The following is a 21,830-nucleotide window of genomic DNA, read 5'->3' on the forward strand; positions in this document are numbered from 1 at the left end:
AGCCTGGCTTCCATAAGCAGTTGAGCTGATAAGGTAATTTAATATTTTAAGCCATGGAGAGATGCCCAGTGGAGCTGCTGGGGCAATGGGGGGGGGTATAGGAGGGGGTGTGGAAGCTGGGTCCCCACTGGCTGCCACCCTGGAGCTCCCCTGCCCCTTCCCTGCTCCCCCGGCCCCCCAAAACCAGCATCTCCTGGGGGGAAGAACCCAGGTGGGTTTACCATCCAGCCTGGGTCTCTTTTTTTTGGGCGCCCAAAGTGCAAAAGCTGGTTGTCTTGGCAACGGCTGGGAATAAGGAAAATTGCAGCCGATCTGCCAGCACCATTTTGACAAAAGATTTCTTTCTTCACACACCCCCCCCCCTTTTTTTTTTCTTTTTTAAATGCTTCCTGTTTCTTGCACTTAATGTTGCTCCACAGCAAAACCTGATTTTTAGAAACTGCATTAAATAAGGCCTGGATGATCTCCATCAGAGGAACTCTCTGCTGGCACCGGCAAGTGGGAGGAAGGGGAGGAGAGGGTGATGCTGTGGGTACCAATTTGGGGGCATCACGAGTTTCTTCTCTCCCTGAACCATCTCCCGCTCCAGGATATGGCCAGGTCTAGTCGCAGGATCATGATGCACAGAATCACAGAATGATATGGGGTTGGAAGGGACCTCTGGGGATCATCTCCTCCAACCCCCTGCCAGAGCAGGGCCGCCCAGAGCAGGTCCCACAGGAACGTGTCCAGGTGGGGTTTGAATGTCTCCAGAGAAGGAGACTCCACCACCTCTCTGGGCAGCCTCTTCCAGGGCTCTGCCACCCTCACAGGAAAGAAGTTCCTCCTCATGTTTAGATGGAACTTCTTATGTTCAAGTTTGTGCCCATTCCCTCTTGTCCTGTCCCTGGGCACCACTGAGAAAAGACTGGCCCCATCCTCCTGACACCCACCCTTGAAGTATTTATAGGTGTTGATCAGATCCCCCCCCTCAGTCTGTTCTTCTCCAGGCTAAAAAGACCCAAGTCCCTCAGCCTTTCCTTGTAAGAGAGGTGCTCCAGGACCTTTATTATCTTTGTAGCCCTCTGCTGTGCCCTCTCCAGCAGTTCCCTGTCCTTCTTGAACTGGGGAGCCCAGAACTGGACCCAGTGCTCCAGCTGGGTCCTCCTCAGGGCAGAGCAGAGGGGGAGGATGACCTCCCTCCACCTGCTGGCCATGCTCTTCTTGATGCCCCCCAGGATGCCGCTGTCCTTCTTGGCCACAAGGGCACATTGCTGGCTCATGGTCATCCTGTTGTCCACCAGAGCTTCGTTTTGATGAGCAGGATAAGGAGGAATTAGACTCCAGGAAAACCTGCCTGGATGAAACATTTTAGGCGATGCAGGCTTGGAAGAGCGTAAATCAGCGATGGGCCTCCTCAAGGGCTCCTCGCTGCACTGGGCTCTGCCGCTCCGAGCTTATTTCCTAGCACCAGAAAGCGTTTACCATCCAGGCCGTGGCAGGGAATTAAAAGCCGTGATGGTGTCCTCGTTAAATAAGCAGAAGATGTTGTATGGTTGGGTCTGGGTCGTGTTTACCCTCCTCTTTCCGATTGCAGGGCGGAATTTGCCACTTGCATCCTTAAATGTGTGAAAAAAACCCACCCTGTTGTTCTGCACGAGGCAAAGGCTCTGTCATTCTTGGGCTGTAATTAAGCAAATCGGGCATATGCTTAATTTGGGTGCCTCGCCAAATTAGAGCCTTCCTGCCTGCTCTGGCCCATGGAAGAGGATTGTTTCTCCTCCGCTGGCACCGGTTTTGGTGCCGGGGACGTCCTCAGCAGAGGAGGTTGCAGACCTGAATATGTTTTAAGCAAATACACTGTTATTTGATCACTGCTGTAATAAAAAGTGAGGATGAAGCCAAGGTGTGAGAGGCGGAGGAAGGTTGTCCATGGTCAAGGAGCATCTTGACCAGCTCCAGGACCTGCTGCCCACAGGCTGCCCGGGTTTGTCCCCCTTCCAGGCCTTGGATGGCTTCTTCTTTGTCGTGAACCGCGAAGGGAGGATCGTCTTCGTCTCCGAGAACGTGACCAGCTACCTGGGTTATAACCAGGAGGAGCTCATGAACACCAGTGTCTACAGCATCCTGCACGTGGGGGATCACGCCGAGTTCGTCAAGAACTTGTTGCCAAAGTCTCTGGGTAAGAAAAGCCTTGAGGTGGGTTTTTTAATCAGCTGGTGTTTGGAAAGCGCTGTCGAAAACGCTGTTGTGTCTTCAGTGATGCTGGTCTTATATTTTTTATATCTATTTTTTTAAAAAATATCATTTACTGTGAAATTCAGAGCTATACCCAAGCCAGGTAGTGACCCATAAATCTTCGTCTAGTGAAATACATCCTACCAGTGAAAAATCAATATTAGATCTTGGAATAATAGCTGGGGGATGGCAATATTCAAGTCCTCTTCCTTTTGTCTTCCTCTGTCAAGAAAACTCGTGGCTCATGGGTGGGAAGAACTGACTCGTCTGCCCGAAGCGAGGGGCACCAGTAGGAGCTTTAGGGAAATGAGGAGGAGAAGGATTTTGAAGTGTTGATTTGGGGAAAACGAGCCCGTGTGCTTATCCCAGTCCATTTAGGATCCTCCCAGCTGGAGGGGGGTTGTCCCCGGCTGGTTTCAGAGCCCAAGTAGGTGGGACGTGCTGCACCTTGGAGTGTGAGAAGGTCACGGTGCGAGCGGTGAGGTCCCGGTGGTCCCCTGCACCGGGACAAGGAGCAGTTACGGGGGTGGGAGGACACATCATGGGGTGAAGGCACTTTTGGGGTGATGGGAGCAACCGAAGCAGAAGGTTTTATTCTTTGACTGGAGATGAGCACCCTCTGCGTGGCTGGTGTGGGTGAGACAACACCGATCCCTCTTCCGCTCACACCTTTGAAGAAACACAGAAGGAAAATGAGCCTTTTCCAAGTAGCCTGACTTAAAAATAGGCTTGGTTTGGTTTTGGTTTTTTTAAATTCTTACTTGTCCTCCTTCTGGGTAAATACCATGATGTCTTAAACCACCTAGATCTCTGGGCACTCATCAGATTGAGCCTACAGAGGCTCAGGCATCGTCTTTTCCCTGTGATTGCCCAGTTTAAGGCTGTGTATTTTGTCTTTCCTCAGATGTTAGAAGCCCTTCGGCTCTTCTCGTAGGTCAGGTTGCATGAAAACTTGATAACCTGCTGGTGGCAAAATCACTTGGGTTGAATACAGATACCGGTGAAGATGTTGCAGGGGGTTAGCAAAATCTTTCAGCTGGTGCCCAGAGGTTTTTGGAAAAGCCAGGTTAGAGAATAAAAATCAAAGTCGAAGGGTTTTCTGCTGCAATACCAGAAGGTTTCGCTGCTGATTTGCCCCAGAAATGGGGAGGAAACAAAGAAAAAAATCATTTCTATGGAGATGCTCAGCTGGACTTGGTGGAAAAGTCCCGGGAGCATCGCTTTGGAGGGATTTCAAGTACAACAGCAGGAGGCAGGAGGCTTTCCAAGCTCTGGAAGTGACTCACAGAGACCATGCCTCAGTTTCCCTCCCCATAAGGTGGAGAAGATGGCACCACCAGCCACGTAAGGAGCAATTCATGTATGCCAGTGTGATGACTCCCAACGATGATGTGCTCTTAGGGCCTGGCTGGCACCATGGGTCTGGGCACAGGGTCTAAAAACTCGTCTCCTCTTTTCTCCCAGTAAATGGAGTTCCTTGGCCTCAAGAAGCGACCAGACGCAACAGCCATACCTTCAGCTGCAGGATGCTGATCCGGCCGCCCGACGAGCCGGGCGCGGAGAACCAGGAGGCTCGTCAGCGCTATGAGGTGATGCAGTGCTTCACCGTCTCCCAGCCCAAGTCCTTCAAGGAGGAAGGAGAAGGTACAGGAGAGCATCCTCTGCTGCAGACCCTGCCTTCGGGGTGGGGACCACAGTGTGGACAGGAGGAGGATTGGGGTGGGGATGGCAGTGCAGGCAGGAGGAGCAGGATGGACACAGGAAGGACCTGGACCTGTTGGAGCGGGGCCAGAGGAGGCCATGGAGATGCTGGGAGGGCTGGAGCCCCTCTGCTGGGAGGACAGGCTGAGAGAGTTGGTGGGGTTCAGCCTGGAGAAGAGAAGGCTCCGGGGAGACCTTGGAGCTCCTTCCAGTCCCTCAAGGGGCTCCAGGAAAGCTGGGGAGGGACTCTTGATGAGGGAGGGGAGCCCTAGGAGGAGGGGGAAGGGTTTGACCCTGAGGGTGGTGAGAGCCTGGCCCAGGTTGCCCAGAGAAGCTGTGGCTGCCCCATCCCTGGAGGGGTTCAAGGCCAGATTGGAGGGGGCTTGGAGCAACCTGGTGTGGTGGGAGGTGTCCCTGCCCAGGGCAGGGGGTGGCAATGGATGATCTTTAAGGTCCCTTCCAACCCAAACCGTTCTCTGATTCTATGCAATGGCAGTGCAGGCAGGAGTGGGGCCAGGGTGGTCAGGGCAGGCAGGAGGACTGGGGTGGGGATGGCAGTGCAAGCAGGAGTGGGACCAGCCACCCCCCTGCAGGGCTGCCTGGTGGGGCCAATTATTCCTGGCCCGGCACAGACAGTGGGGAGACAGCAGGGGAGATGCCTGAAGTTCTCTGCAGCTTCTCGCTCCCCCTTCCCCTCCGAGGCAGTGCCTTCCATCCATCCCGGCTTCTCTGCTCCCCCGGAGCTGCCTCTGGGACACCTTCCCAGGGAGTGACCTGGGTGCCCGACACCCCACTTTGTGCCTTCACCACAGGTTTTGGGGCTGAATCAGCTGCCTGCGGGCAAATCTCTGCTGGGGGACTGGGGACAGGCAGGGTTCCCTCAGCGCCGCGGGGGCTGTTGGTCTCCTGCAAGTGCCCTGACTCTCCTTTCGGTGTCCCAGCTATTATTTTCCAGCGCATTAGCTGGATTAATCCATTGCGGTTTACACAGGAGATCATGACTGGAAGGAATAAATTATGGTATTTTATGACCAAATGCTTTGCCTGAAGCCGACAGTTGCTGGCTTTTAGTGCTGACTTTTATTGTACAATCCTGCCAGATCCAAAAAGCCTGTACAATTAATTTCTCCAAGCACTGGAAACCTCTTTTCCAGCAAACTTTAGGGAATTTAGATAGAGCCTACTTGCTTTGAAGGGCCGGAGGATCGCTCGGGGTAAACACTTCCAGGGCGGGACGTGGCAATCAAGCTCAGGAGTGGTATTTTAGTTAAAATGTGGAATTGCGAGCGGTGGTTGTAACGTCTGATTTTCATCTTCCCGGTCCCTTCTCCTGCGTTGGCAGATTTCCAGTCCTGTCTGATATGCATTGCGAGACGATTACCTCGACCGGCAGCCGTCACCCCTTCTGAATCCTTCGTGACCAAGCAAGACACCACAGGTAACGTCTCAGCCGTGCCAGGGAGCCCTGGTTCCGGAGGATTTGTTGTCCCCAAGGGTCAGAGGGCCAGCGGTGTGGTGCAGGACCCCATGGCATGAGCGTGGTCTTGTCCTCGGAAATGGCAGCGCTGCCTGGTAGGAGCGATGTGGGTGACACCTCAACTGGAGCCACCTCAGCTGAGTTTGGTCCAGTACACCAGACCCACGCTCTTCACACAGCCCCTCTTCTCCCTTGGATTTTGGGGTGCTGTTTAGCTTGCTGCTTGGTGGGAATGAAACAGTCGTCACCTTTCGGATTCGTGTTTGCTCTTGGCCAAATACTGCTTTCTAGACATGCTGGTGACCTTCCTGGTAGTTAATCATCACCCTGGACTTCCTTGCAGCCTGAAGAGCCTTAAGGAATGTTTTCTCTGCTCACCGCTCCCTGCCCTGTGGCTGTAAAAGGGCCAGCAGAGCTGCCTGGTGTTTGATATTGAGGGAGAAAGCAGGCAGCAGGTCCTGCTTGGAGGACCCCTTGGTATGGGCAAGGTGGCTGGCAGGGTGTCCCACCAGGTGAGGGTGTGAATCTGGGGACCCCAGCCCTGGAGCAGTGAGAAGGTGCTTCTTGCTGGGTTTTATGTCCCAATTTGGCTGGCCAAAGTGTGCGCAGAGATCTCTGTGTGCTCCAGAGCAAACTCCTTGAACCTCCACCTCCTTCTGGAGGACATCCTTGTGTGCTCCTTCCCCTGCTGCCTGACGCCAAATAGGACGTGGCTTCATTTTTCCGCATTTATGGACGCGTTTGTGCCGAGGGACCTCTCGGGCTGTGCTTGAGTAACGTGGCTTCTCTCTCTCCACCCAGGTAAAATCATCTCCATTGACACCAGTTCCCTGAGAGCCGCCGGCAGGACGGGCTGGGAGGATCTGGTGCGGAAATGCATCTACGCTTTCTTCCAGCCTCAGGGCAGAGAGCCATCTTACGCCAAACAGCTCTTTCAAGAAGGTAACAGCTCCTCTTCCTCGCTGGCGCGCTCTCCTGCCGAGCGGTGGGAGCTGCAGGGAGAAGCCGGAGCGGGGTCCTTCTTGGTGGATAAATGCTTTCTGGAAAAACAAATGCTGCAGGAATAGTCACCGAGTGCCTAAGGGAGAGGGGAAGGGGCTGAGTGACGCTGGAGGAGCTGCTCTGGTGGGGAGGTTCCCTCTCACCCTTCAGGAAACAGAGAATTGAGACAAATATGAGCTAAATGTGATTATTGGGGTTGTTCAGCCTGGAGAAGACAAGGCTCTGCGGAGACCTTGGAGCCCCTTCCAGTCCCTCAAGGGGCTCCAGGAAAGCTGGGGAGGGACTCTTGATGAGGGAGGAGAGCCCTAGGAGGAGGGGGAAGGGTTTGAGACTGAAAGAGGGGAGATGGAGATGAGATGTGGGGAAGAAGTTCTTTGCTGTGAGGGTGGTGAGAGCCTGGCCCAGGTTGCCCAGAGAAGCTGTGGCTGCCCCATCCCTGGAGGGGTTCAAGGCCAGGTTGGAGGGGGCTTGGAGCAACCTGGTGTGGTGGGAGGTGTCCCTGCCCAGGGCAGGGGGTTGGAACCGGGTGGTCTTATAAGGTCCCTTCCCACCCAAACCATTCTATGATTCTATGATTTTAATATTATTTCTTTTTCCTGTGCCATCCCCAGCGTCTAAGCAGAAGAAGCAGAAGCTCTTTTGTGAGCATCTTTGCTCTCTCGGCTCTTTTGTGAGCGTCTTTGCTGTGTCGGCGAGGATGCTCACAACAGGGATGCAGGGAAGGCAGGAGCAGGAGGGCGCTGAGCCCCTGGAGAGCTGTGACTCTGCCAGGGCTGGAGCAACAATGTCCTGCTGCACCTTCCCAGCCTGGCTGGGCTTCCTCAGCTTGTGGGGATCGAGTGATTGCCCCATCGGAAGCTCTGAGCGTTCAAGGATGGTGCTGGGGGGATTTAGATCTACTGCAGGACATGGATTTGGAGCTGGAGAAGCAGCTGGGAGGATTTCTGTGCCACCGTGGTCATTCGTAACCCTCATTTCCTGGGACTATGGGGTTAGCCAATATCCAGCGTGTGGTTTTGTTCACTGGGAAGGTGGTTGTCCCCAGGCAGGTCCTCCCGCTCTGCTCCCTCCATCCTCCTCCTGGTGCTTGTAGGGCTTTGTGGGTTCTGGCTGGAGTTTCTAAGGGGGTTGATGTGTTTCTGGTTGTCTCCTCCAGTGATGACACGCGGCACGGCCTTCAGCCCCTCGTACCGATTCACCCTGAGCGACGGGACGGTGCTCAGTGCCCACACCAAGTGTAAGCTCTGCTACCCCAACAGCCCGGAGATGCAGCCCTTCATCATGGGCATCCACGTCATCGACAGGTACGTTCCCACCCTGCCGCTTCCGAGCCGTGCCAGCGCCCAGGTGGGCAATCCAGGATTCAAAGGGCTTGTTCCCTGCAGTGGAAGGAGGATCCACTGGTGGTCTGTGGTGCTGGTTTGGAGATGTGATCCCCATGAGGAATCTGAGGCTGAAAACCAGCACGATGGCAGCTCCATTCCTCTTGATTATTCTTGTTTTGCAAAGAAGTGGCCCCGGGAGTTCAGGTGGAGATTTATAGACGTGCTTCAGGTTTCTGCCTTGCCCTGGAGAACTTAAAATATTTGGGGAGGGAGAGGCTCCGACAAACTGGCGGGACAGGGAGAGGTGAGGCTGTGGAGCTGGGCTGTGCTGGGGAAACAGGAGGGGGCTGGGGTGGAGGGGAATGCGTGGTCCTCCTCCAGCCATGTGGGAATGTAAGACCTAGAGAAGGTGATGCCTTCGGGGTTTAGATGGTGGGTGGCTGCAGTCCCCAGCAGTGTCGCATTTCTGGAGAGATGCTAAAGCCACTGCACTCCATCCATGCTACTGGAATGGATCCAGAAGCTCTGGAGATGGGAAGGCTGAGACCACCTTCCACCTGGAAGGCTGCTGCTCTCCAGCCTTCAGGGCTCTGCAGTGTGGAGGGGGGGCAGGAGATGCCTGAGCGACACCAAAGGTTTGGGCAAAGGCCTCTTGTGACTTTTCTTCTCCTTTTTGTCTCCTGCAGGGATCACGGCATGCTCTCACCCCAGGAGAACACTAACTCTGCCATGTCCCTTCCCCGGGTCAGCCCCTCGCTGAACCCCAGCATCTCCCCGGGGCAAGGCATGGCCTTGCCTCCCTCCATCCCTCCCTCCAACGGCAGCATGTTGGCCACCAACGTGAACCAGCAGCCAGGCACTGGCCTCCACAACAGCAACTCCAGCACCAGCCAAACCAGCTTTGGATGTTCACCTGGGAACCAGATAGGAGCCAACGTTGCCTTAAGCCAGGGACAAGCCGGTCCCCAGAACAGTAACCACACTTTGAACCTCAACAGCTCCCCCATGAATAGTCCAGGGATTACCCCACCGCAGTTCATGTCTCCGAGGCATCGGGTCAGCCCAGGGCTGGTGCCCAGACCCAGGGTGCCCAGCAATCCCTTCTCACCCACCATGCCCACCATGCACTCCCCGGTGGGCATGGCAAACAGCGGCAGTGGGGGCGGTGGTGGCACCGGTGGCACCAGACCCTTTCCCAGCGCTCCCATAAACTCTATGCAGGGGCTGACCGAAGGTCCCAGCACACCGGTGGGCTACTCCACGCCACCCCCTGTGCTGAGACAGCTCAGCTCCCAGAGCTCGCCCGGCCGCCTGGCAATGCAGCCCATGAAAGCGGAGTCCAAGGACAGCAAAGAGATCGCCTCCATCCTGAGCGAGATGATCCAGTCGGATGGTGGGTCGGGGGACGGCAAACCGCTGGACTCGGGCATGCTGCATGCCGGCGACAGGCTCTCGGAGGGGGACAACAAGTGCTCCCAAGCCACCAGCCACAAGCTGGTCCAGCTCCTGGCCACCACGGCGGAGCAGCAGCTTCGGCACGCCGATGCGGACACGAGCTGCAAAGATTCGTTGGCCTGCGCGGGCACTGGTGGCACCTTGGCCTCCACCAACCCTCCCAGCAGCACCTGCCCTTCCTCCCACAGCTCGCTGACTGAGCGGCACAAGATTTTGCATAGACTCCTTCAGGAGGGCAGCCCTTCCGACATCACCACCTTGGCTATGGAGCACGAGAAGAAGGAGACCGCCCCGAACCCCGCCACCACCCCCACGGCTCAGAACCAGCTGCCAGGAACCCCGGACATCAAACTGGAGCCAGACGCGCTGAAGAAAAAAGACGTCAAGGATCACCAGCTCCTGCGCTATCTGCTGGACAAGGACGAGAAGGAGCTTGCTGCAGCCCCGGCGCTGAGCTTGGACGACGTGAAGGTGAAGGTGGAGAAGACGGAGCAGATGGAGCCCTGTAACACGGCCCCAGTGCCGCTCGCCAAACCTCCTGCTGCAGAGGAGGTCAAGCTGGAGACGCAAGGCCAGGTGAGTTGACCCATCTGCATCCACGCTGGTGAGATGCTTTCCACAAGTCGTGTTCTGGGGGCAATTGTCCCCAAACCTGCTGGTGTGTGGGGCTGGGAGAAGCATGGGGAGATATCCTGTGTCTGCCAAACCTTCTGTGCTGGTGCCACCTTCTCCAGCACTGGCGCCACCTTCTGCAGTGCTGGTGCCACCTCCTCCAGTGCTGATGTTACCTTCTCCAACGTTGGTGCCCCCTTGTCCAGCACTGAAGCTACGTTCTCCAGCACCAGTGCCACCTTCTGCAGTGCTGGTGCCACCTTCTCCAGCACTAGTGCTACCTTCTCCAGCACCAGTGCCACCTTCTGTAGTGCTGGTGCCACCTTCTCCAGCACCAGTACTATCCCCTTTTGTCTAGATGCTTCACATTTTGGCAGCTCACATCTTCAAGGCAATGGTGGGAAGGGACAAACTTTACCGAGGTGTATAAAAATGAGAAAGAAACGCAGTCAGATTGCTGCAGGTGGTGGGTTTGAGTGAGGAGAGGACCACGTGCGTGTTGCCATGAAAAAAGGTTCTTAATTCTGCATCTCTGGGCACATTCAGGGCTCGCGTCCCAGGGAATTTTCAATCCCTCGCCCTCTTGTTGGCTGAGATTAGCAATTATACGGGCCTTTTAGTTATCCTAAAAGTATTATTAAATTGAATAATCCAGTGACAGATCTCTGCCATAGAGATCTGGGTGTATAAATATTCATTACGCACGGCTATGAATAGGAGAGATTTCTTATTTTTGAAAGCCAGGGGAGATGGTAACACGGATAAGGCTGCTTAATCCTTTTTAAGCAAAGAGAAGAGAGCGGCTGACACGGAGAGCGGGGCTGGTCGCTCCTTCCCGACTGCAGCAAAGGCGGCTGACGGCGTTTGGAGACACAGGGTGAAAACCAGAGCTCTGGGAGAACCTCAAATGGCAAAGACACAATAAGTCTCTTGATAAGGTTAAGGGCTCATCTGGCTTGGAAGTCGCAGTCGGTTATTACAGAATGATATGGGGATGGAAGGGACCTCTGGGGATCATCTCCTCCAACCCCCTGCCAGAGCAGGGCCACCCAGAGCAGGTCCCACAGGAACGTGTCCAGGCGGGGTTTGAATGTCTCCAGAGAAGGAGACTCCACGACCTCCCTGGGCAGCCTCTTCCAGGGCTCTGCCACCCTCACAGGAAAGAAGTTCCTCCTCACGTTGAGATGGAATTTCCCATGTTCCAGTTTGTGCCTGTTGCCCCTTGTCCTGTCCCTGGGCACCACTGAGAAGAGTCTGGCCCCGTCCTCTTGCCAACCACCCTTTAGATATTGCTCAGCATCGATGAGATCCCCTCTCAGTCTGCTCTTCTCCAGCTGAACAGCCCCAGGGCTCTCAGCCTTTCCTCAGCAGAGAGGTGCTCCAGTCCCTTCATCATCTTTGTAGCCTCCACTGGACTCTCTCCAGCAGTTCCCTGTCCTTCTTGAACTGGGGAGCCCAGAACTGGCCCCAGTGCTCCAGCTGTGGCCTCCCCAGGGCAGAGCAGAGGGGGAGGATGACCTCCCTCCACCTGCTGGCTACATCTTCTTAATGCCCCCCAGGAGACCATTGTCCTTCTTGGCCACAAGGGCACATTGCTGGCTCACAGGCAACTTGTTGTCCACTGGGACTTCCAGGTCTCTCTCTACAGAGCTGCTCTCCACCAGCTCAGCCCCCAGCCTGTACTGGTGCAGGGGGTTATTCCTCCCCACGTGCAGCATCCTACGCTTGCCCTTGTTGAACTTCATCACATTCCTCTCTGCCCGTCTCTCCAGCCTGTCCAGCTCTTGCTGATCCTGATCCAGCTCTATCCTGTAGGCGAGTGGAAGTTGAACTCCTTCCCTCTTTCTATAATGTTCTTCCCTGCTATCATTGACTCGCTGGATGGTCTGTCCTCCCCCATCATCTCCCATTTGAGATCCATCATCTGGATTAACGTAAATTGCCCCCAGATTAGGAAGACCCAAGTCAAGATGTGCTTGTTTTGGGAGGTGCATTGGAGCTTGCAGGTGGGTGGTGAAGCTGGTACCCACCGGTACCCACCAGTGAGCTGGGTCCCCACCGGGAGCTGCAGAGGTACTTGGATGGAGCCACACCAACCTGCTTTCACGCAGCAGGGAGGACATCGAAGGAGCTCGGTTGTATCCAAAATTAGGCAAAATGCGAGGGCACGGGAAGAGCTTTGCTTGCCTGGTCTCCCAGACATCCTCCTGCAGGACCCACGCGCCGGCCGGGGATGCAGAGGGGCTCTTCGCTGACCATCGGTCACCATTCCAGGTGCCACCATCTTTCCAAGAGGGCAGAAAACCCTATTAATTAAACGAGGCTAATTGTGCTCTGCTCACAAACAGGCACAAGGAACTTGGATGACTCCAGCCTGGATGTGTTTATAAGCACCCCCCTCCTGCGCTTGGAAGCAGACGAGCATTTTTAGGCTCCTTCGTGGCTTTTTGGTTCCAAGTATCCCTCCCCAGGCAGCTGGAGAGCATCAGGATTATACGTTGGACCGTGCCGAGAGCTCCCAAAGAGTTAATAAAATATTGGAGAGGGTTTGCAGAGTCTTAAAATGGATTTTCCGAGGAGTGAACAGCCCTTCGCTGCTCAGCAGCTGAGGATGGAGCTTCGTTTCCACGTGTTTTCTGTTCCAGGCGGCTTTGGTGCGGCGTGGGGAGGGGGAGCTGCCGTTTCACATAAAATCTAGCACTTGCTGGGTTTTTGTTTTCACATGTGATTATTTGAAAGAAGCAAAATGTCAATTAGGAGCCACGTTAATTGTGGGCCAGGCCCGGCAGCTCGTCTTCAGCCTTGGAGGAATTATTTCCTTTCCGGATTTATCCTGTGGAAACACCCCAGGTTTGCTCAGAGGCACCTGGGCATGGGGGGAGAACAAGAAATATTTGGGAAGGGCTCGGGAATGAGCTAATGGGAATTGCAAGAGTTAAAAATAAGGAAAGGAAAAGATTGAGCAAGGTTTCAGAAGGGCTCTTCATCCTTGTGCTTCAAGGCATGAGCTCAACTTCAGCGAGGTGAAGAGGAGACTTTCCTTCAGGTCAGATTGTCTTCTCACTGCCCTTGGGCGTGATGCAGGGGAGGTGGCAGCGCTGCCTGCACGGTGGGATCTGAAGAGAAGTCATGGATGTTGCACCACTGGAAGTCCTCAAGGTCAGGTTGGGTGGGGCTTTGAGCAACCTGGTCTAGTGGAGGATGTTCCTGCTCATGGCAGGGGGTTGGACTAGATGGCCTTTAAAGGGCCCTTCCCACCCAAACCACCCTGTGATTCCATGAAAAATGAAGTTTAATCTTCTTTTTTGTTCACTTTTTGGTCTGAATCTACATTTCAGCTTGTTTTCGCAAGCAGGGTAGAATCCTTTTCTCAAAAAGAAGAAAAAAAGAGAAGTGACGACAGAGAGACGGAGATCCCTATGGAAGTAGCTGCCTCCAGGAACCAGGGCTCCATAGAAAATTCAAATGATCTGATGCTTGCAATAAAATCATGGGATTATTTAATTTGTGCAAGTATCTCCTTGCCCAAGTGGCTTGGGAGGAGAAGTTCCTCTGCCCCACAGGAAGGTCCAGCCAGGGATGAAGGTTTGGTGGCTGGGTACCACCTGGAAGCATCTCTGTGCTCCTCACCCATCTGATTTCACACGTGGGGTGTCTCATGAGCCGGATGAAGGGCAGAGATGAGATCCTGGCCCTTGGTTTGCCTTTTGGTTGTCTCTGGAACCTTTTTTCTACTGGGAGCCAAAGGTTTGGGGAAGAAGAAGCTGAAGAAGTTGAGAAACGTTCAACCACCCTGAGCCTCCATCCCTCGCGCCATGGTTTTTGTCACCCATTTGGGGACAGAAATGGGTCGTGGAGATCTGAGCTTTCTCTGAGCAGGATGGGATGGCCTCAGCTTCTCCAGCCCTCCAGCACCGTGCTTTTTCCAGACATGGAGGAGAAATAAAACACCCCTTAAAGTGGGCACAGATTCCATGTGCAAGTTCGGGTGCTCCAGAAAACAACTGATAAGCACCCAGCTCCCACCACATATCCTTCATTCCCACCTCTCCATCCTCCACCCTCTTCACAAACCCAACAAGTAACGAAACAACTTCACTGTTCTCATTTTATCTCCACTTAACGTCCATTTTGGATGCCCACAGCTGCCCTTCTTCTCCCTCTGCCTCCAAAATGACCTCCCTGGGGAGGAGATGAGATGTTTTCGGTCGTGGACGTTTCCTGTTTGCCTCAGTTCTCTTTGTTTTGCAAACTTGAGCTTTAAAGAAATTCTGCCTGGTCGAGAAATGATGTTATTTGGAGGAGCTGAGAGGTGCAGCCTGCGGCAGGAGTTGAATTCGCTGTGTTTAATTCTCTCTGTGAGCCCAGGTTTAGGAGAATATTCTGCTTCTGAGGGTTCTGGGGTTAGGATTTGATGGAAAGGATCCGGAGGAAAAAGAAGACGACCAGTTAGTCCCTTACAAATTATAATCTTGATGCTCACGGGGTACTTTCCATCGTCAGTGTTGTCTAAACATCATTTAATTCACAAAATGCCGCTGGAAAGGAAAAACCAGCACTTGGCCCATTATGTGTTTTAAAAATAGCAATTAATCTACCCAGGTGCTCCCGTGGGACTATAGGGAAGGGGGAAAAGAGCAGTGAAGGTCAAGAAGGAGACGTCTGCCATGATGAGGAGCGTGAGCGGGGTCTCTCGGGTCTCAGAGGCAGGACTGGGCTCATGGATTTGATGGAGCCACCGTTGTTGGAGGATCCATCCCAAGGTGGAACTTCCTACAGCTGGAATTATCCTGGTGATTCTATGACTTTTGTGCCGTTTGCCACTCGTGGAAGTGGAACTGGAAGTGGCTGCGGTGGCGATGGGGATTACCACCACACCCCTTTAATACCACCAGTTTGAAGGACTTTATTTGAGATCGGAAATATTTCCAGCTGGGATTTAGGGAGAAACGTCCCATGGTTTCTTCTGGCAAGGGACAAGGCGGTCACCTTGGTGAGAGGTCTTTAACGCTGCTCCGTGAGCCAGGGAAGGGCAGAGCCAGGATCCCAATTCCTGCTCGATTCCTCCATCTTCTCCAGACCAGAGCTTCATTCCCTCTATCAAATGCAAAGATTTCCCCTCGTGCTATCAAGTTTTCTATTAATTACCGCGTCTTAATAGCCAGGCTTTCCCTAACGCTGGGGGGGGTGCTCTTCTGGAAGCAGTTTGTGTTCTTAGATTTTCACACGTTTGGTTTCCCTTCAGATATTTTTCTTTTTTAGCCAAAGCTCATTTGTCTCAGCCCCTTTAATCCCAACCTGCTGCTTCGCGGCGCCGCTGTTACAGCCACTGGTGCGGATCCCTTTCCCAGTAACTCTCCCATTTATTTGGGTCCTTGGGCTAAACATCTTCTCTTCCACTGATAAAGGCTGGAAAAACTGACTGATATTTTACTACCCCATTGAGGGTAATTACGTGCCCGAGGCCGGCGTCGGTTTTGGACACTTGTTCCAAAAAGTCACTTCTGTTTCTTAAAACAGACCATTTTTTAAAAATTATTATTATTATAATTTCAGTGTAAGCATCCGTATATTAACAAAGCAAATTATCTCCCGTTTTAAATGGCTGGAGGTTATACATACTGTTAATAATTATGCTAATTGCAGCGCGTGAGCATCTCAAAGCTGTCACCAAGGACCTATGCGCTTGGGGGGGACAGTCCTTGTCCCCCCAGGGTCTGCGAAGGGATGGGGGGAGCAGCATTGGGTCTCGCTGATGCTGGGTTTGGGCTGAATCACCCAGTAGTGATTTTTTTTCTTTCCTCCCTTAGTTTGCTGCTGAACTGGAGCAGCTGGACCAGCTCCTGCCCTCGCTGGAGAAGGCAGCTCAGCTGCCCAGCCTCTGCGGACCAGAGAGAAACGAGAGCGGCGTCACCGGTGTCACCGTCAAACCGGAGATGCTGGCAGCCCCCCTGCAGCCCGGCACCGCTGCCAGAGCCCCCACGGGACTCAACCGTACGTGTCCGCCCCCAGGGAACACCGGTGCTCACCCCCCAAACAGGGTGGGAGGGGAGGGTCTCCTCCATTGCCACTCTACTGGGTACCACCATCCTGCATCCGGCCACGGTGATGCTCTGGGGGACCTTCCAGTCCCTCAAGGGGGCCTACAGGGGAGATGGGGAGGGACTCTTGATGAGGGAGGGGAGCCCTAGGAGGAGGGGGAAGGGTTTGACACTGAAAGAGGGGAGATGGAGATGAGATGTGGGGAAGAAGTTCTTTGCTGTGAGGGTGGTGAGAGCCTGGCCCAGGTTGCCCAGAGAAGCTGTGGCTGCCCCATCCCTGGAGGGGTTCAAGGCCAGGTTGGAGGGGGCTTGGAGCAACCTGGTCTGGTGGGAGGTGTCCCTGCCCAGGGCAGGGGGTGGCACTGGATGGTCTTTAAGTTCCCTTCCCACCCGAACCAGCCTATGATCTATGACCTGGGCTTTGCTGTCTGGGGCAGAGCTGGTGGTGGTGAGCCCCGTGGTTTCCCTGCAAACAGCAGTGACGTGTGTAAGACGACAGGAGACCGTCCCTGTGAGACCTGTGCGTGGTCACAAGGGAGCAGCCAGGCTCAGCCGGAGGTGCTGGAGGTTCCAAAGCATTGCTGTTATTTCCAGACAGGGATTTGAGACTTGATAAAGCTCAGGTGTAGCACAGGACCTTTTTCTAGGCACCAAAAAAAATAATAAAAAGATCTGATTTTTCTCCAAAGTTGGCAGTTTCACCAAAGTAAAAATGAGGATCTCTCTCCTGAAGGAAGGAGCCTGCAGACAAATAATAAATTCAGGGTCTTTTGTAGCAAAAGTATTCGGGGACCTCATGGCTGGAGGCTGAAGCTGGGGCTCCTCGGGATGGGCTTCCCCGGGCTGGGCAGTAACAGGCAGAGCTATTCCCCACAAACTGCCCACACTCACCCCGAATAAAGCAAGTTTTTACCAATAGCACCATAAATTTACCCAAATAAATGCACCCAGCGGCTCCTGCCGTGGTGGCACGCTCAGTCAGAGCTGATGCCATGCACTTGCCATGAGGGATGTCCCTGTGCCAGCCCCGAGCCCTGTGGCATGAGGGATGCTCGTCTGTCCCCTTTGGTACCGTGGCGTCCCCACGGAGTGGGAGTGACGGAGCCGATCCCGGCCCCGTGAGGCTTTTCCTGTCCCAGGCTTGATTTTTCATGGATATATTTATCTGTCACATCCCCGTCTCACTGCAAATCACGCCGAGTCTTGAAGGCTGAAGTGCAGCTTTCAGAGCAGAGGAAGGAAGAGCGAGCGGCAGGACAGGGCTCAGTATAAACCAGTTTGCTGCTGGTCCACATCCTACCCAGGGAGGGATAATTGTCCTGTTACTTCTTCAGTGACTGGAGATGAGGAGGTTTTGGGTGCCAGACCAGCAAGAAGCCCACCGGGCAGCTGCGGCAGGCAGAACTGGGATATTTTCGGAGACCTTGGGTTGCAAAAACGGAGCCTTTAAAAGGGTGGGAGCATCGTAGCAGAAGGAAAAGCAACGTGGTGGTGTGACCGTGGCCAAACCGTGCCGTGATACAGGGTGAAGCCACGCTGGGCTCGCAGGGGGGACCTTCTGAGGGCAGCGGAGCATCATGTCACCAAGTGATGGCTTGCAGGTCTCTAATCTTCCCCAAAAAATCCCTCTGCAAGCTGCAGGCAGGCTCTGGAGCGAAGTGCTGGGAGGTGGAAAAGAGCTGTCAACCCCGTGGCTGTAGCCATGGACCACTTGACCATCCCACTTCCCACCTCTGGGAGGTGAAAAGGAGCCGTCAGCCCCGTGGCTGTAGCCATGGACCACTTGACCCATCACCTCTGAGCTGAATTCATCCCGAAGAACCTCTGTCACTCAAACCTAATAGTTCCTTGCCAAGGACACTCTTGTCTTGATGGTTGGTACCTTCAGAAGCAGGGACCCTCGTAATGCTCCGACATAATTAAGAGCAGGGTTTGTTGCCTTTGGAGGAAAGGGAATCCTGTGTCCAAGCGAGTGGGGAGGACGAGCATAGTGGTGGCAGGGGCTGCAGAGCAGAAACGTCCCCCCTGCCTGCGATAAATCACAGGGGAGGAGTTTGGGGTGTCAGGAATTGGAATATCAGCTAACAGGAGATGTACAGGGTAGGACATAGGAGATGGATGCTGGAAGGGTGATGAACGATGGCTGTGTTGAGCCCAGAGGCATCAGGGAGCCGTGGTGGGCCTTCCCTCCAGCGGGGAAGTGTCTGGGAGGTGGAAAGGAGCCCTCAGCCCCATGGCTGTAGCCATGGACCGCTTGACCCATCACCTTCGAGCTGAATTCATCCCGAAGAACCTCTATCGCTCAAGCCAAGTTCCTTGCCAAGGACCTTCTTGTCCCAGAGCTGAGACGGTTGGTACCTTCAGCGGTGGGGACGCTCATAACGCTCCGATGTAATTAAGAGCAGAGATTATTGCCTTCAGAGGAAAGGGAATCCTGTGTCCAAGCGAGTGGGGAGGACGAGGTGGTGGCAGGGGAGTGCTCAGAATGCCGACTGCTGCCCTCCTGGGTTACAGCGTCCAAGATAGCAGTTACCACCGAGAGGATCCACCACGAGCCTCACCGAAGGCGCTGCCGTCGGGTTGAACTCCTGCGGGGCGGCAGCGGCGCACCCCTGAGCTGCTCCCCGAGGATTTGGAGGTGCTGCAGATGGGAGAGGGGTTGCCAGCAGCCACAGCTGGTGGCCACCCGCTTGCGAGGCTACCTCTGACATTCATTTTTCGGTGCAACGTGAGCATTTGAGACGTGCTCCCTGATGGCAAACTGCAGGCGAACTTGCAAAAACCCTATCTAAATAAAAATTAGAGTAACGCGAGGCCTAATGACATCATTTTAGTTGATTTAAAGCCAGCAGGTGATAGATGAGGGCTGCACGGGTGGCATCTGCTGAGGCTGCCCTCTTGCTGCCAGGCGTAAGGGGGGGGCACAGCTCCTGTGCTGGAGTCCCCCCCGGGGGGAGCAGAGCCTGGTCGATGCGACTGCATGGAGTGAGGGAACAGAAAATTCACTCCGGTCCCGATACCCTCCTTTCGGCAGCGTTCAGAACCTCTCTCTATACGTTAGGTGGGTGCCACCCCCATCACCCCTGCATTTCTGAGGTCCGGGTGATCATTTTTAATTTTTATGCCCCGCTGATTATTTGAAGCTCCAGGTTTTCGGGTGCCAGCGCGGCTCCTGGATCCCCGTACCATCACACAGCGTGGCACAGCACGTTGTTGTCACCGTCACCTATCGCATGCGGTGCTGGGGGTGCTTCCCCAGGGTGGCTGCGGGTGACCGAGCCACGCACGGGACCGAGCTTTCAGCTGTAGGCGAGGTGACATCCCACCACGAGCCCCTTCTTGACCTCCAAACTTACCAATACCAGCTCCGTTCCTGGTGGGGCGAGGAACCTGCTGAGCAGCGAGCCTTGGGGAGGGATCTGACTTGTGCTTTTTATTCCTTTTTTTTTTTCCTTTTTTTAATAATTTGATGAACCTCCAGCGATGAACAGCGGGCAGGGTGTGCAGGCTGGTCGTCCCCCCTTTGAGTTCTGCGACCCCCTGGAGCCAGCGCAGCTGAGGCCGGTTCCTTGTCCCGCGAGCAACGGCAGCAGCCCGCACGCCCGCGGGGTGTCCCAGCAGGGCAGGGGGACGGTGACGGCACCAAACCCCTTCCCACCCGACACAGGTACGTACAGATCAGCTTCTTTCCGCCTTCTCCAGGTTACACTAAAGCTTTCCAGGGAGTCCCAGGGGAGAAAAGGCATGAGGTGGAGCTCGAGCATCGCCGTTCACCCACAGCTTCTCACAAGCAGCGAGATTCCGAGCTGGGCTTGTTCTTTTCTCTGTTTTCACATTGGTAGTTTCACAGAATTACAGGAGTCAGAAGGAACCTGGAGATCATCTCCTCCAGCCCCCCCTGCCAGAGCAGGGCCACCCAGAGCAGGTCCCACAGGAACGTGTCCAGGCGGGGTTTGAATGTCTCCAGAGAAGGAGACTCCACCACCTCTCTGGGCAGCCTCTGCCAGGGCTCTGCCACCCTCACAGGAAAGAAGTTCCTCCTCATGTTTAGATGGAACTTCTTATGTTCAAGTTTGTGCCTGTTGCCCCTTGTCCTGTCCCTGGGCACCACTGGGAAGAGTCTGGCCCCATCCCCCATCCTCTTGCCCCATGACCTTTAGCTATTGCTCAGCATCGATGAGATCCCCTCTCAGTCTGCTCTTCTCCAGCTGAACAGCCCCAGGTCTCTCAGCCTTTCCTCAGCAGAGAGATGCTCCAGGCCCCTCATCATCTTTGTAGCCTCCACTGGACTCTCTCCAGCAGTTCCCTGTCCTTCTTGAACTGGGGGGCATTGATCAGCATTGATGAGATCCCCTTTTTCAGACAAAAGAAAGACTTTTCTGTCCCTCCCGGCTCCCGAGGAGGCAATTGGAGGAGGCTGCATCCCCTGCCCAAGTGGTGATGGTGGCTCTGGTTCCCCTGACACTGTTCAAGGCTTAATTTCCACGAAGATCAGAGCACAGGTGGTGTGTCAGGAGATCTGTAGAAGCAACAGTCTCACCTCACGGTGCTGAAATCGCCGATGGCAAAACACCTCAGACCTTGCCGTGAGCCATTTTGGCAGCTTGGGGTCCAGAGGGTTATGGGTGCTGCTTCTCTGCCCTCCTCTGCTTCCCTCCATGTGTCAAACGATGCTAAACATGATCTGGAAGAGGGACCTCGCCACTGTGCACTGAGGCTGTCCGACGGCTGGACTGCGGGTGCAGAAAGCAAATAACCCAGATCTCATCTTCTCATGACGATGTGGGACTAGAAGAGCTGCTGGATTCATCCCCTGACCCCTCTCTGGTGGTGGCCAGGCTTGGGAGCTCCTGGTTTGGGCAACTTCTCAACAAGGAGAGCGTCACACGAGAGCTTTCATCCTCCTCCGAGTCCCTTCCAGGGACACACCGTGTCATTGCAGCAGTTGCAGCTAGAAAATATGAATTATTTCACATCCTGCCCTGATGCCCGTGAAGCCACGGCCGGGTCCGGCTGCCTCGAGGAGGGTCACCCACACCCCAGTAAATGATGCTGTGCTTGGGAAAATCTGTCACCTTCAGCATCGGGGGACCATTTTGGGGCGAATCAAGGAAGGATTGGGGACGGGCTGCACCGGGACTGTGCCATGAGCCTACCCGGAGCAGCCGTGGCTGCCTCTGGCACCGCCAGGATCCACCTGTTGCCCATCAACCTGAAAGGCTTTTTTAAAGAACTTGGGAGAACTAGGGGAGCGCTGGGCAGGAGCTGCTGTGCCGGCGTGTGCACTGGGAATGCTGAGCACTGGGAATTCCCTCCCCTCCTTCCCCTCAGGGCTCTAATTTTCTCTCTTTTTGAAACAAACTCCATGATCTGGGTGGCACGTGAAGCTGGTGGCTCTGTGTGACAACATCGAAGACCCCAGACACTGGGTAATCAAGCAAATAACGATTTTTTGGGGGAAAAGAACCGGCGCAGCTGAGCTTGGTTAAGAGAAGAGAGATTTTCATCTTTAGCAACAGCCTTCATCAGCAAATCTCTTAGAAACTTGGCACAGGTTTTGGCACAGGGGTGGCCACCGATAGCGCAGAGATGCCACCCCAGCCAGAAGTGTGCCTCCCCCTCTGGTGTCCACCTCTCTGGATCTCCACGGGCTGGTTCAGCTGAGAGGCCGTTTGATCTTGGGTCCCAATTCCCATTTCAAAAAGGGATGACGTAAAGTCTCCGGCCTCATAAATCTCTCTTGTCCTGCACTTGGGCTCCAAGTTCTGCTACAACTTAATTTAATTGCATTGGCTCCTTTCCCTCGGCAAATTAACTGTTCTCCAGAAGAGAGGCAGAAGATGCTCATGGGCGTGGGCTATTTTTTAAGCTAAAATCTTCGTTAGTAACAATTTTGCCTTTGAGAAGAAACCCTCTAACTTGCCTAAATTTTGAAAATCTTGCACGAAATGTGCTGAAAAGGGAAACATTTTAATAGGGTTGGCCCATGCTGGCTGCGCA

At 54.4% G+C, this 21,830-nt stretch overlaps 1 protein-coding gene across 3 annotated transcripts in view; it reads left to right on the forward strand.

The window, feature by feature from the left end:
- NCOA1 (nuclear receptor coactivator 1) overlaps positions 1 to 21,830 on the forward strand; it is a 66,376-nt gene that overhangs the window by 28,779 nt on the left and 15,767 nt on the right. For all 3 annotated transcript variants that reach the window (XM_074153025.1, XM_074153026.1, XM_074153027.1), the window contains exons 5-11: positions 1,984 to 2,161; positions 3,682 to 3,861; positions 5,261 to 5,356; positions 6,197 to 6,337; positions 7,554 to 7,701; positions 8,409 to 9,753; positions 15,600 to 15,783. In XM_074153025.1, coding sequence (XP_074009126.1) covers positions 1,984 to 2,161; positions 3,682 to 3,861; positions 5,261 to 5,356; positions 6,197 to 6,337; positions 7,554 to 7,701; positions 8,409 to 9,753; positions 15,600 to 15,783 — 2,272 coding nt within the window. The remainder of the gene's footprint in view (positions 1 to 1,983; positions 2,162 to 3,681; positions 3,862 to 5,260; positions 5,357 to 6,196; positions 6,338 to 7,553; positions 7,702 to 8,408; positions 9,754 to 15,599; positions 15,784 to 21,830) is intronic.

Source organism: Numenius arquata, chromosome 9 (assembly GCF_964106895.1).
Source record: "Numenius arquata chromosome 9, bNumArq3.hap1.1, whole genome shotgun sequence".
Taxonomy (NCBI): domain Eukaryota; kingdom Metazoa; phylum Chordata; class Aves; order Charadriiformes; family Scolopacidae; genus Numenius; species Numenius arquata.